This window comes from Capricornis sumatraensis, chromosome 1 (genome assembly GCF_032405125.1).
Source record: "Capricornis sumatraensis isolate serow.1 chromosome 1, serow.2, whole genome shotgun sequence".
Lineage (NCBI taxonomy): Eukaryota > Metazoa > Chordata > Mammalia > Artiodactyla > Bovidae > Capricornis > Capricornis sumatraensis.
Window position 1 is genome coordinate 68,325,676 of NC_091069.1, and position 14,881 is coordinate 68,340,556.

Sequence of the window (14,881 nt, forward strand, 5' to 3'; positions counted from 1 at the left end):
GTTAATCTGAGTCCTAGATTAATTAAAAGATAATTTTTACTTTCTTGTTAGAGCTACCAAAGTACTGAAATGTTTTCATTTTGAAAATTTTGTCTTTATTGGGGTTCACTTTTAGTTTTCTATTTTTTAATAGGCTATAATATTTATAAATTACCAGTTAACTGAACAATTAATATGTTTTCATAAATTACAGTTTTGATAATTGAAATAACCTCAGATTGCGTTTTTTTGAAATTCAAAGTTTTAGCCATATTAAACTTCCATTATTATGTATCCTTCAAAAGTCCTTTTCATTTAGGTTCTCATAATGATTTTAGTGTTTATACTTGTGTTTTAATTTAAAACCAAACTTTAGTTTTTAATAAGGGAGTTGACAGTTTTTCCCCAAAAGCATAACCTTTGGGAGAGACATAATTAAAGACATCTGAATGTGTATACTCTACTTTAGCCAAGTGCTAGACTTTTGATTAGTTATCTCGGTAACATGAGCCTGCTAACATATCTTGATATTTTTTGTGTCAGAAGATTGCTTACTGACACAGTGTCAAAGCTATGATTTCTTTGCCAGTATGATACTAAAGTTACAAAGGATAACAAAATGCAATTACATGGTGTCAGTTGAGTGCACATTAATTGCACTTATCTGAGGGCATTGCTTTGCTGTTTCTTGTCCACTTGATTTTTATTTATACTTTGTAGTTATTTCTTCTGGTGTGATGATACAAATCTTTATTTTTAAACAGGATACATTAATTGTTTGGTCAGAAGCTGAAAACTATGATCTGGCACTAAGTTTCCAGGAAAAAGCTGGCTGTGATGAGATCTGGGAAAAAATTTGTCAGGTAAGGTTATTTTAATAATATTTAACTTGCATGCATTCTTGATTTTATTTTCCATTTTATCTAAAAGAGGTATGTTAACATGTGGAGAGAGAAAACAGAAAACAAACATATAGGAAGGCTGACTGCCAATGGGGCTGACTCTAGTTTCCAGCACTCCCAGATGTTGAGCTGATACTGTGTGGCCCAAGATCTCCACCATAAACCATACAGTTAGCCATACATGTATGTGCATGATATATCTGGCATAGCACAAGGCCCCCAGGTAAACAAAACCATTCCTAATAGACCGTATATTCAGAATGCTTAGGGATTACCTCTCACGAATTAGACAAGGTCCAAACCTTTCTTGAGGCAAGAGTAGTCCTTTACTGCAAAGATCACCATTTGGCCCCTTGGCTGAGACTGTTACACCAAAATGATCATATTTGCCTTAGCATGTACGTTTAGTGTAGCATATATTCGACAAAGCAGTAGTATCAGTATCAACATGCCTAACATTTGGAGGAGCCAATCTGGGCTAGGGATAGATTTAAAGAAAAAACTATTCTGTCCTATAAAGCCATGATTTACTTTTTTGCACTATTTTGACTGATCATTTCCCTCCTTAATACCTTACGGTCAACTCTTAAGAAAACTCTTTAGTATAGAAATTAGCTGATGGTTAATAGCTAGTAAGTCCATTTATTCTTCATGTCAGTCATTTTCTATTGACATTACATGCTAAGGAGCTTTACTTCAATTTTCCAGAACATTTGATCTTGAATATCAATATTATCATAAAGCTTATGTACGTAAGGTAGTTGGATCAACAGTAGTAATGTTATACCATGTGTGGTGGTAGATATAATCTGAAAAGTAAGAATCCAAGTGGATACTGGCACATTACTGTTGGGTTGGCCAAGTTGTTTGTGGCTTTTCCAGAAGATGTTACAAAGCTTCTTTGTAGAAAGGACAAGCTTCTTTGGCCAAACCAGTAGAATCCCACTCAGTCATTAATAATTAGTCCATGAGTTCATCATATTGTATGGCAGTGTCTCCCAGAGTGGTGTCAGTTCTGTCTGGTTGACCTATAGACTTCCATTCAACTTTTTTGAGTCCCAGGAGCAGTGGTAGACTTAGTAAATATATAGCTTCAGCCTCCAGGCATCTGTTATAATTGAGCTAAGAGAATACCATCTCTTACCCTGAGCTTTTTTAAGGCACCCATGTTAATACTTGATTTCTCTCATTACATTACCTACTTATTCATTACTTTGCCCTCTGTTATCATTTCTCCTCCCTATTTGTCATTGATTTTTACCCAGACTTTTCCACCTTTGAAAGGAATGTTATGTTTGGCCACTCTGCTGGTCTCCCAAGGTTAATTTTTTACTACACAACTCAGTACTACACTTTAAGATCTATCCGTGTTTCTGAGTATACATTTAGTTTATTGCTCCCAGCTACTGTGTGGTATTCTATAGAACCATACATTATGTTTTAGTTCTGGGAGGTCATTCCTGACTTTGAAAGAACAATTTCAATAAAAAACACATTTCTTGGTCATTTCTTAACTCCTTATAATGAGAAAATAGAATTCCTCTCTGAAAAAGATTGATAGCTCAAGGAGTACTAAGTATCTTAAGGGTAATGGTGAATGATAGAATCATTGGGAAGATAGAAATTACAGAAACCTGGAGCTCAGATAATTGATAATATATGGAGCTGTTAGAGAGCATAGTCAAAAATACATATGGAACTTTTAACCTTAGAAAATGGTAGGGACATTTTCTTTGAAACAGATGAAGCAAGTGAGTAAAGATATAAGTTGTGAGATGGAAAAGAAGAATATTGGAGGAAGTTGAATACTCGTGGCCTCTTGGAGAAAAAGATCTCTTTTGTGAGACTTAAAGGAGAAATAGTGTTTGACAGTTGAAAAGGAAAACAATTTAAAGCAGTAACTATAAGGCACTGATGACTGTGATTGGTGTGTGGGAAATACAAATTTTCATTGAGAATCCTATTGATAGTGGACTTGCCATGAACGTTTTCATCATAAAGTTGACTGACTAAGAATGTTAAGGACAGTTTATGTTGTAATAACAAAATCTTGAAATTTCAGTGGCTTATCACAACAAAAGCTTGGTTTTTTTCCCTTAATGCTGTTTGACCAATATTGGAGAGGAAGGAACTTTGCTTAGCAGAGTCACTCGGGGGCCCAAGTTGATAAGAGAATTCATTTTAATATTTCCAAGGTTATTGCAAAGTGGGAAAGAAAAGTGATGAATCAGGAGCACTGGTTTTTAAAATCTCTTTCCAGAAGTTACACATGGCACTTTTGTTCACATTTGATTGGCCAAAGCAAGTCACACAGCTCCGTGTAACTTCACTGAATCAATGAACTCACATGCCACAAGAGACAGAACCAGAAGTACCTGGTGGACAGCACTGTTGTGTGTTAGTCGCTCAGTCATGTCTGACTCTGCAACCCCATGGATTGTAGCCCACCAGGCTCTTCTGTGCATGGGATTCTCCAGGCAAGGATACTGGAGTGGGTTGCCATTTCCTTCTCCAGGGGATCTTCCTGACCCAGGGATCAAACCCAGGTCTCCTGCATTGCAAGCAGATGCTTTACCACCTGTGCTACTAGGGAAGCCCGGTGGACAACACTTTTGACATCCAAATAGATACTTGGGTTTGTGTGCAATTGACAGATCAGAGTTACATTTAGGAGAGAATTGAGGAAGCTTGTAAGGGTTAATACTAGATAACAAATAAAACATGCTATACCCAAATTAATGGTTCCAGAGCTGTGCTTTTATTCTTAAACTTATGCAAACCGTGTTCATTTGAAGGGTAAGTTAACTCCTCTGGTTTCCTCTTTTTTGTTCTTTGTAACCTCTGATTCTTCTTCCTTCCCTCAGGCTTCCATTCCTCTCTTCTCTGGTTTCTGTTGGAGTCTTCTGGGCTTAACTGCCACCCTAATACCAAATATCTATCTTCTGTCTTATCTTTCCAGAGTAATAGGCCCATGGGCTTCCCGTGTGGTTCAGTTATTAAGAATCCACTTGCCAAACAGGAGACACAGGTTCAGTCCCTGGGTCGGGAAGATCCCCTGAAGAAGGAAATAGCAACCCAGTCCAATATCGTTGCCTGGAAAATCCCATGGACAGAGGAGCCTAGCGGACTACAGTCCATAGGGTCACAAAAGAGACAGACGTGACTTAGTAACTAAACAACAGTAGCCCCAGAGGTTTAGTTGTCAGCTGGATATTCAGACACCTCAAACTCAACATCAGTTGGTTAAAGAAGCCATGATCTTCCTAATGACAAGTTTAAAGCTGTGGGGTCATTGCGATTCCTTTTCTCTTTTATAGCTATTCCTCATCTGCTCCAACATCACAATCCAAATTCAGTTGTTCATTTAGCCTTTGGAATAACAACCTATCTTACCTCTATTTTCAAATTTATCTCATGCAGCTGATGCTAGGTCAACTTTCTAAAGTGCTACACATTCACTTCCCTGAACAATCCAGATATTTTAGCTTGACTTTCCATGATCTGGTTTCATTCACTCTGCATTTCCAGTTTTGCTGTTTGCCATGTGTATGTCCTATACTTTCATTTCTCTGGCTCTGTGCTCTTTCCCCTTGGACTTTGAGTGCCTTTTTCTCCCTCTGAATCTTACCTTTTTTTCTCTCTTAAGATTTCTTAAAATCTCAAATGCCATGGCTTTTATGATCCCTTCCTTGTATTCTTTGCTCACTCCCACCCCAAGAGCTGGAAGGAATTTTCCTTCCTCTGAGTTTCCAAGATATTTTATCTGAAATGTTCTTATGACCTTGCTTATAGTGTACCTTAAATTTATGTGTCATCCTCCTTAGGCCCAGATATTCTGTTGAAAACTCAGAAGTAAAAAAAATACTGTCACTCCTCTAGAGAAAAAAAATACAGATGCATTAGTATATCCATCTACTTTTTTCTCTTAAGTTCTTAGATCTTTTTTCATGTGTTGCTTTGGTGAATTTGGAAATTTGTGAAACTTTGTCTATTTAGGATATTCAGGATGTTTTAAGGTGGAGAACAGAAGATTATTACACGATTGGATTAGGAATTAGAAAAATTTATGAAAAGTCAAATTCTAAACTTTTTCTTTTAGAATAATTCACTAGAAAATTTGTTAGCCTTGCTTTTCTTCAATCATAAAGCAGTCAACCTGAATCATACAGCAGTTCTTTATTCATTATGGTATAATTTTTATCTAGATGTTAGAACCTTTGGAGGCTTTATCACAGATGTTAAATCAATGCCAGTTTTTGAAATAATAGATTTTTTTTTATTAGTCTGTTTATCAGTTTCAGACTCAGAGCAAAAGCAAATATTTTTTCAAAAATATTTTGAGGAAATCTTATTTTCTTATTCTCGAATAGACAAGGAGTTGGGTTTTAATTTGGTTTGAACTTAATAGTGTCCTTGTTAAGCCAGTGTGGTGGTGCTTTGTTATACATAATAATTTTGAGGACTGAGAGAAGAGTTAATTTCTGCAAAGTTCACTCCACATTATCAAATATTGAAGTTATTAGGTATCAGAATTAACCTCAAGTTATAAGTTGGGAAATTTAGAAGTGAAATCATCTGCAGTCAGCAACTGAAGACTCAAATAACTGACTGTAAGCTAGTAGTATTTCCTCCTCTACACTTCACTTTTAATTAACAATGTATTAGGATTAATTCTTTAAAAGGTATGTTTACTTAAATTTAGTGGTGAGTGATTTGGTTTCCAAAATTTTGAATTCTTTTGTATTTTAAGGTAACCAGCTGTATATTTTTAGGTTCAAGGTAAGGATCCATCAGTGGAAGTCACACAGGACCTTATTGATGAATCAGAAGAAGAACGATTTGAAGAAATGCCTGAAACCAGTCATCTGATTGACCTACCCACGTGTGAACTCAATAAACTTGAAGAGATTGCTGACTTAGTTACCTCAGTTCTCTCCTCACCTATCCGTAGAGAAAAGCTGGCTCTGGCCTTGGAAAATGAAGGCTATATTAAAAAACTACTGCAGTTATTCCAAGCTTGTGAGAACCTGGAAAACACTGAAGGCTTACACCATTTGTATGAAATTATTAGAGGAATCTTATTCCTAAATAAGGCAACTCTGTTTGAGGTTATGTTTTCTGATGAGTGTATCATGGATGTCGTGGGATGTCTTGAATATGACCCTGCTTTGGCTCAGCCAAAAAGGCACCGAGAATTCTTGACCAAAACTGCAAAGTTTAAGGAAGTTATACCAATAACAGACTCTGAACTAAGGCAAAAAATACATCAGACTTACAGGGTACAGTACATTCAGGACATCATTTTGCCTACACCATCTGTTTTTGAAGAGAATTTTCTTTCTACTCTTACATCTTTTATTTTCTTCAACAAAGTTGAAATAGTCAGCATGTTGCAGGTAAGTAAACTGAGGTGTTCTTCACAATTCTGTTTTCAAATACGTAGTCACCCTAATAGTTAAGCTGGTGTTTGTTCCTTCTTTTTGAAATATTTATTTTGTTTACTTTAAATGTACTATCAAACACAGAAAACAGGGCTTTATCTCATAGTTTTCTGTAGAGTCATTAGTGTAATCTTTTATATTTCTAAATCTCCTGTCATGCAGCTGGAGTTTGTTTTTTTTTTTTTACTTTTTTTGCATTTAAAACATTGTGGTACAGTATATGTGACATAAAATTCAGAATTTTAATAATTTTTAAGTGTACAGTTCATAGTGTGTACATTGACAGTGCTATGCAGTCATCACTACTATCCATCTCCCGAACTTTTCCATCTTAAACAGAGCCAGCTGATTTTTAAAAATACCTTTTATGCCATTTTGTGAGACCTAATTATTATTGTGGGTATGTGTGACTGTGTGTGCTTAAAGATTCCCAGATAATTCAGATATGCAGCCAGGACTGAGACTAACTGATTTTATTCTGTTTCCTTGAACTGTATAAAGGAAGTTTTATACCTCTCATGGTGAATGAGTCCTGGGTTTGGCATTTTGGTTTTGTGCGTGTGCCCATTTTTACATTGTTGCAGAGAAAAAAGTTTTGATTTCAGACTTTATAGGAGCAGCTCCTCTTTTCCCCTGAAGGTTTTGTTACCTAAAGTAGTTCAGTTCAGTTTAGTCGCTCAGTCGTGTCCGACTGTTTGCGACCCCATGAATCGCAGCACGCCAGGCCTCCCTGTCCATCACCATCTCCCGGAGTTCACTCAGACTCAACTTCCATCGAGTCGGTGATGCCATCCAGCCATCTCATCCTCGGTTGTCCCCTTTTCCTCCTGCCCCCAATCCCTCCCAGCGTCAGAGTCTTTTCCAATGAGTCAGCTCTTCGCATGAGGTGGCCAAAGTATTGGAGTTTCTATTTTAGCATCATTCCTTCCAAAGAACACCCAGGGCTGATCTCCTTCAGAATGGACTGGTTGGATCTCCTTGCAGTCCAAGGGACTCTGAAGAGTCTTCTCCAACACATGCACAACTTGACTTAGAATAATTATGATTTATTAAAAGCTTTTAAAGTGAAATGGTAAAGAAAAACTGAAATGATCTAAGGAAACTAGTTTAATTATTAATACTTAGAGAAGCAGGGATTTAGGGGGAGATTTCCCAGCTGTATTTATGATAGGCTTTAAGCTGTCATTCAGTAGCTCCCTTAATACATATATCAGAACAGAGTGCTTTTGTAGAATATTATCAAGAATAATAGGGGCTTCCCTGGTGGTCCAGTGGGTAAAACTCTGTATTCCCAAATTAGGGGACCCAGATTCGATCCCTGGTTGGGGAGCTAGATCCCACAAGTCACAATTAAGAGTGCTCATGCCACAGCTAAGACCCAGCACAGCCAAATTAAAAAAGAAAAAAATTTTTTTAATAATAGAGATCAGGGAAAGAAAATACTAGGAATCAGAAAGCATTCTCCTAGCAGACTGTAGTACCTGAAATTGCTTCTCTAATCCTTTATGGAGTTTTAGCTGTCAGCACACAAATAATGAATCCTATAAGAAGAATTTAAATGGGAAATAGCATTTTAACTATTTTCCAATGAAAACATTCTGAAAATAGTTAAAAATCTTTAGGCAGGAAAGAAGGAGTTAATCTGGGAGCAATGCAGGAAAAGAATTTATAAAAGGTGTTAAGTTGAGATAAATGTGTACTTATTCACTAAAATCTAAAATATTGAGAAAGATAAATGATTTGAAGGATAAGTGATTTATACAGTTGCACTCTCTCAGAAGGTGAATGATTCAGACTTCCATACATAAAGTCCAAAGGGAATCAAATTAACGAAAGGAACACTTCTGAGTCAGTGAAAGGGGTTATTTGTCAGTGATGTGTCTTTGAGTAGCACCAAAGGATATTTATTGGGAGAGCATATTACATTTTCCATAGTCGTACCTAGTGCTTTTCATTCATTTTTTCGTATATGTTCTACCTTGTTTCAGAAAGGCTTTAAAGAATTGATAGCTCTTCATGGGGGATTCACAGTAAGAAAAGGGGCAGGTATATTAGCTAGCAGTAAAGAACCTGCCAGCAAGTGCAGGAGACATAAAAGACCCAGGTTCAATCCCTGAGTCTGAAGAGCCCCTGAAGGAGGGCATGCCACTTCAGTATTGTTGCGTGGAGAATTCGATGGACAGAGGAGTCTGGCAAGCCCCAGTTCATGCGGTCACAAAGAGTCAAACACAATTGAAGTGATTTGTACACAACATACTTACTAGCTATATCCTTACTATGTCATGGTTTGATTTTTATTATCAACCATGCGGTTACCATTATTATAAATATTGTTAGGTTATGTTCTTTTAATTAAATTATTTGAATTATATTTCATAAAAGTGAATTTTGAAGATTACTAAAGCTTAAAGCATCACTTTCAGCAGGTTTTGATGAAAATCTCTAAAGTGAACTTCAATATTCATGTCAGTTTTTTCCGTTGTAATTTAATTGTTCATACTTATTCTAGAAAATTGGAAAATACAGGTGAGCAAAGAAGAAAATCACTCAAATTCCATTACCAAAAGATAATCACTGTTAGCATTTATAATCTTACCACTATCAGATTTCAGTATTCTTTATTGCCGAATTTGTAACTCCCATTATTCTGATCCACTATGGACTAATAATGAAATCTTCAAATTTGTTTGAATTATGTTTAAATTAAGCATAAATAAATAGACCCTGAACAGGAACTAGAGAAGCACTCAGTTAAGGTAAATAAAGTTTTATGCATGCCCTTTAGAACATCAAATTTTTGTTTTTCAAATAGTTCTTTAGGGGTTTCTGATTAAATGTAAATGAGGTAATAATATATGTCTAGCTAATATTGAAAGGTATTGTCAAATTTTGAACCTTATAACATGAATATACTGGAATTTTAAGTTTGTAATGAAACTGCTACTAGGTTTTCATCTACTTTTATTACAATTTTTAAAATCAGATAAGTGAGTATAACTTTATACTTTTGTTAATATTTCATAGTAATATTTCTTCTCATGTAGGAAGATGAGAAATTTTTGTCTGAAGTTTTTGCACAATTAACAGATGAGGCCACGGATGATGATAAACGACGTGAATTGGTAAGTTACTGAAATTCACACTCTTAAAGAGCACTTACTCTTTTGGCATACATAGCTTTTAATATTGAGCTTGTTAATTTAAGAGGAAGATTTTTATAATTAGTATAAAAGGAACAGATGACCCTTGAGCAACATATGTTTGAACAATAGGAGTCCATCTAGACACAGATTTTTTTTTTTTCTTTTTCAGTAGTAAATACTACAGTACTGCATGGTCCAAGGTTGGATATGGAACAATAGATATGGAGGGCCTGCTATAAAGTTACATGCAGGTGTTTGACTTAGTGGAGGGTGGGTTCCCTAACCCCTTACTGTATTTAAATTATACTATAAAATGATTGTTCTCAATATTTCTAAAAATTATTATTTTTTATATCTTAAAAGTTTTTAGAGATATTTAATTTTCCCCCCAGTGAGGGAATATGTGCCTTATAAATTATAAAATCAGGCATGTGGATTATGTTAGGACAGAACTACGAACTCATATATTTTTGTGGTTGTGGAAACATTACTGAGATGCTGTTTTTTTTAAAACAGGTAAGGAGAATCCTGGCAGAAACCAACACAATATTGTAAAGCACTTATCCTTTAATTAAAAATAAATAAATTTTAATAAGGGAGAATCCTTCTTGAATAAATGATAAATAATTTGGCTCTTAGGGATGCTTTTATTTCGAATGTGTTGATAGTTAGGTTTTTGAGATATAAACCATCCATAGGGAAAAGAGAATGGTGACTACTGTTTACCAACAGTTTACGATTTTTTTTAACTTTATAGTCAGATGCTAAAGAAATACTGAAAAAGAATTAGAAGTTTCCTAGGAGAAGGCAGTGGCACCCCACTCCAGTACTCTTGCCTGGAAGATCCCATGGACGGAGGAGCCTGTTAGGCTGCAGTCCATGAGGTCGCTAAGAATCGGACACGACTGAGCGACTTCACTTTCACTTTTCACTTTCATGCATTGGAGAAGGAAGTGGCACCCCACTCCAGTGTTCTTGCCTGGAGAATCCCAAGGACGGGGGAGCCTGGTGGGCTTCCGTCTATGGGGTCTCGCAGAGTCGGACATGACTCAAGCATCTTAGCAGCAGCAGTGTAAAGGGGTAATTTTATAAATGAAAAAAGTAATATGCCATTAATAAATAACTGTACCAAAGATGAATTGGCTGATTTGAAGTCAGGGTATCCTGGCTCCTCATAACCTAAAGAACATAGAAACCATGCTATAATAAATGGTAGCTGGGTTTTCAGGTCCTTGAGGTTTAATTCCACACTGGTAGTTCACATTACAGTTTGCCCCAAGGTTTCTTTTAATGTGTGTAGGCTTCTCACTATACTTTCTAATATTACAGGTTAATTTTTTCAAGGAATTTTGTGCGTTTTCTCAGACATTACAACCTCAAAACAGAGACACATTTTTCAAAACTCTGGCAAAGTTGGGGATTCTTCCTGCTCTTGAAATCGTAATGGTAATTATATAGCTTCATTTCATGTTTTTGAAATTGAAAATTTGTAATAGTTTTATGTTGTGGATGGGAAATAATTTATTATAGTAATGCATGCTGAATGTTTTAAATTGTAATTCACTTGGTAGTGAGTCATCTTCAGATTTTTATTAACTTAAATTTATAATATTAATGTGTGATTCATATACTATGACTTCAAGTGAGTAAAAATTCCACATGTTTTTACAGGACTATTATCTCTCCTATAACAAAGTTAAGTCTGTTTCATAGAAACTAATAAAATTCCTTTCCTATTTAGACCAGTGAGTAGGGGGAGGGAAGATGACCAAGGGGGCCTGTGCTGCAATATGGGGTAGAGGGAGTGATTTTCACACTTCAGTTTATATGAACTATATACAATGGCATTTATTGTATGAAAAATAAACAGATTTTAAACTATTAACTCATTTATTAATAACACATAGTTAACATAAATAACTTTGATGAACAAATAATTTTTCCAAAACAAACAAAATTTGGTGAGACGTGGCATTGTTATCACTTTTTTTGCCAGTCTCTTTGATGTCTGGCTTAATAGAAGATAGCTAGATTCTCATAGCAGCTTCTGCATTTAATCTGTTATGATATCACATTTTATCGCCTCTGGAAAACCCCACTAGACTTCTGAGAGACTGGGAGTGAAAAAGGCCAGTAATGCGTTAATACTTATTTTCATAAGTACTATGAAAAATAGTTCTACTCTAGTGCACTTTTCAAAAAGGTGTTATAACCCCCTTTTGGAGTTGTTAGACCCCTCCCCAGGATTCCCTGGGCCACACTTTGAGAATTGCAAACTTAGGGAATGTTTTCAGAAAAACCTGGAGATTTTTAACTTACGAACCATATGTCCTTTCAGTTCAGTCACTCAGTCGTGTCTGACTCTTTGCGACCCCATGAGTTACAGCACACCAGGCCTCCCTGTCCATCACCAACTCCCGGAGTTCACTCAGACTCACGTCCGTCGAGTCAGTGATGCCATCCAACCATCTCATCCTCTGTTGTCCCCTTCTCCTCCTGCCCCCAATCCCTCCCAGTATCAAAGTCTTTTCCAGTGAGTCAGCTCTTCGCATGAGGTGGCCAAAGTACTGGAGTTTCAGCTTTTTAGCATCATTCCTTCCAAAGAAATCCCAGGGTTGATCTCCTTCAGAATGGACTGGTTGGATCTCCTTGCAGTCCAAGGGACTCTCAAGAGTCTTCTCCAACACCACAGTTCAAAAGCATCAATTCTTCGGCACTCAGCCTTCTTCACAGTCCAACTCTCACATCCATTCATGACTACTGGAAAAACCATAGCCTTGACTAGACGGACCTTAGTCAGCAAAGTAATGTCTCTGCTTTTGAATATGCTATCTAGGTTGGTCATAACTCTTCTTCCAAGGAGTAAGCGTCTTTTAATTTCATGGCTGCAGTGACCATCTGCAGTGATTTTGGAGCCCAAAAAAATAAAGTCTGACACTGTTTCCCCATCTATTTCCCATGAAGTGATGGGACCGGATGCCATGATCTTTGTTTTCTGAATGTTGAGCTTTAAGCGAGCTTTTTCACTCTCCTCTTTCACTTTCATCAAGAGGCTCTTTAGTTCCTCTTCACTTTCTGCCATAAGGGTGGTGTCATCTGCATTTCTGAGGTTATTGATATTTCTCCCAGCAATCTTGATTCCAGCTTGTGTTTCTTCCAGTCCAGCATTTCTCATGATGTACTCTGCATATAAGTTAAATAAGCAGGGTGACAATATACAGCCTTGACAGACTCCTTTTCCTATTTGGAACCAGTCAGTTGTTTCATGTCCAGTTCTTAACTGTTGCTTCCTGACCTGCATACAGATTTCTCAAGAGGCAGGTCAGGTGGTCTGGTATTCCCATCTCTTTCAGAATTTTCCACAGTTTATTATGATCCACACAGTCAAAGGCTTTGGCATAGTCAATCAAGCAGAAATAGATGTTTTTCTGAAACTTTCTTGCTTTTTCCATGATCCAGCGGATGTTGGCAGTTTGATCTCTGGTTCCTCTGCCTTTTCTAAAACCAGCTTGAACATCTGGAAGTTCACAGTTCACGTATTGCTGAAGCCTGGCTTGGAGAATTTTGAGCATTACTTTACTAGCTTGTGAGATGAGTGCAATTGTGCGGTAGTTTGAGCATTCTTTGGCATTGCCTTTCTTTGGGATTGGAATGAAAACTGACCTTTTCCAGTCCTGTGGCCACTGCTGAGTTTTCCACATTTGCTGGCATATTGAGTGCAGCACTTTCACAGCATCATCTTTCAGAATTTGAAATAGTTCAACTGGAATTCCATCACCTCCACTAGCTTTGTTTGTAGTGATGCTTTCTAAGGCCCACTTGACTTCACATTCCAGGATGTCTGGCTCTAGATGAGTGATCACACCATCGTGATTATCTGAGTTGTGCAGATCTTTTTTGTACCGTTCTTCTGTGTATTCTTGCCCCTTCTTAATATCTTCTGCTTCTGTTAGGTCCAGACCATTTCTGTCCTTTATCGAGCCCATCTTTGCATGAAATGTTCCCTTGGTATCTCTAATTTTCTTGAAGAGATCTCTAGTCTTTCCCATTCTGTTGTTTTCTCTATTTCTTTGCATTGATCGCTGAAAAAGGCGATCCTTTAGGTACTACTTAATGGGGAAAAATCATTCAGGATCACTACCTTAGAAAACTAAGTTATGGAAAGAAATGAAAATACCCAGACTGTTTTCAAAAGCATCCTCTATTAAAAGAGTAAAAGAGAGACTCAGTTATTCAGGTGTAAACTGGCAAATCCAGGGCTAAAGACAGATTCTAGAAAGTTTTGAAGCCTTATCTGAGAGACATCATTCACATTTTTGCGTTTGTTTAAATCAAGAATCTTCCTTCTTACCCCCCAAATTTTTTGCAGCATTTATAGAGCAGTGCTTTATAATCCTGTGCTCATTCTTTTATTTGAATTCTATGAATGTTTAGTTTTGTGGTGGTTAAAAAAAAAACACACCTGGCTGACACTAATCATTAAGCTGCCTAAAGTTTTTAGTATTTGTAAAAGAAAATGATGAGAGGTGTGTATTTTGATTCTAGTACCATGTCTAAATCCAAAATATGTTTGACATAGATCTGGGAGAAAAGAGGGGGTCAACATTCTCCAAGTAATCTGATTCTCCTTTTATCAGGGCATGGACGATTTGCAAGTCAGGTCAGCTGCAACAGATATATTTTCTTATCTAGTAGAGTTTAGTCCATCCATGGTCCGAGAATTTGTAATGCAAGAAGCCCAGCAGAGTGATGACGTAAGTGGTACTGTTTTGGTTCTGTGTGAATTACCTATAGAAAAATGTTTGCAGACTGTTGAGAGAAAAGGGATATAAACATAATTTTAATCTTTTATAAAGAATAATTGGATTTCTAATCAGTTGTGACTTTGGCAAGCCCAGAATATATAGCAGTTGATGTGTTTATTGTTTAAAAAAAAAAAAAATTCAAACTAGTATTGAGATAGATTTAGTGAATCTAATGAAATGTAACTCTAAACCCTTAGGTCAAGGACTTTTCTAGTATAACTTAGAAGTTGCTCTTGCTTGTTCAGATGTGTCTGTTATTTTAGTGAGGATGAACATTTAGTAATGAAACCAGTGTTATATTTTCCACTACAAAAATGCCAAACTTTCCCCTTAAACTGTTTCAAAGACAAAATGAACATATGTTCATAATGAAGTACCTTTATATTAAATATATGTTAGTGTTAAGTAGAAAATAACTAAAATTTAATAATGTTTCTTCTTAAGGTCTAGATTCCCAATGCTAATTTGATTCTTTTATGTTTTTGTTACTGTTAAATTAAACTATAGTTTTTTATGTGTTATTTTTAATTTCTTAATGTCTGTTTAGATTTTTGCATTCTATTTTTGTTAGATATTTCCAGTTTTTTTAAGGCAGTTTTTAGAATCAGGAC

General features: G+C 36.3%; 1 protein-coding gene across 3 annotated transcripts in view; it reads left to right on the forward strand.

Annotated features, from left to right (window-relative positions):
- PPP4R3B (protein phosphatase 4 regulatory subunit 3B) overlaps positions 1 to 14,881 on the forward strand; it is a 52,880-nt gene that overhangs the window by 11,469 nt on the left and 26,530 nt on the right. For all 3 annotated transcript variants that reach the window (XM_068979943.1, XM_068979948.1, XM_068979956.1), the window contains exons 3-7: positions 744 to 842; positions 5,654 to 6,277; positions 9,367 to 9,444; positions 10,795 to 10,911; positions 14,103 to 14,219. In XM_068979943.1, coding sequence (XP_068836044.1) covers positions 744 to 842; positions 5,654 to 6,277; positions 9,367 to 9,444; positions 10,795 to 10,911; positions 14,103 to 14,219 — 1,035 coding nt within the window. The remainder of the gene's footprint in view (positions 1 to 743; positions 843 to 5,653; positions 6,278 to 9,366; positions 9,445 to 10,794; positions 10,912 to 14,102; positions 14,220 to 14,881) is intronic.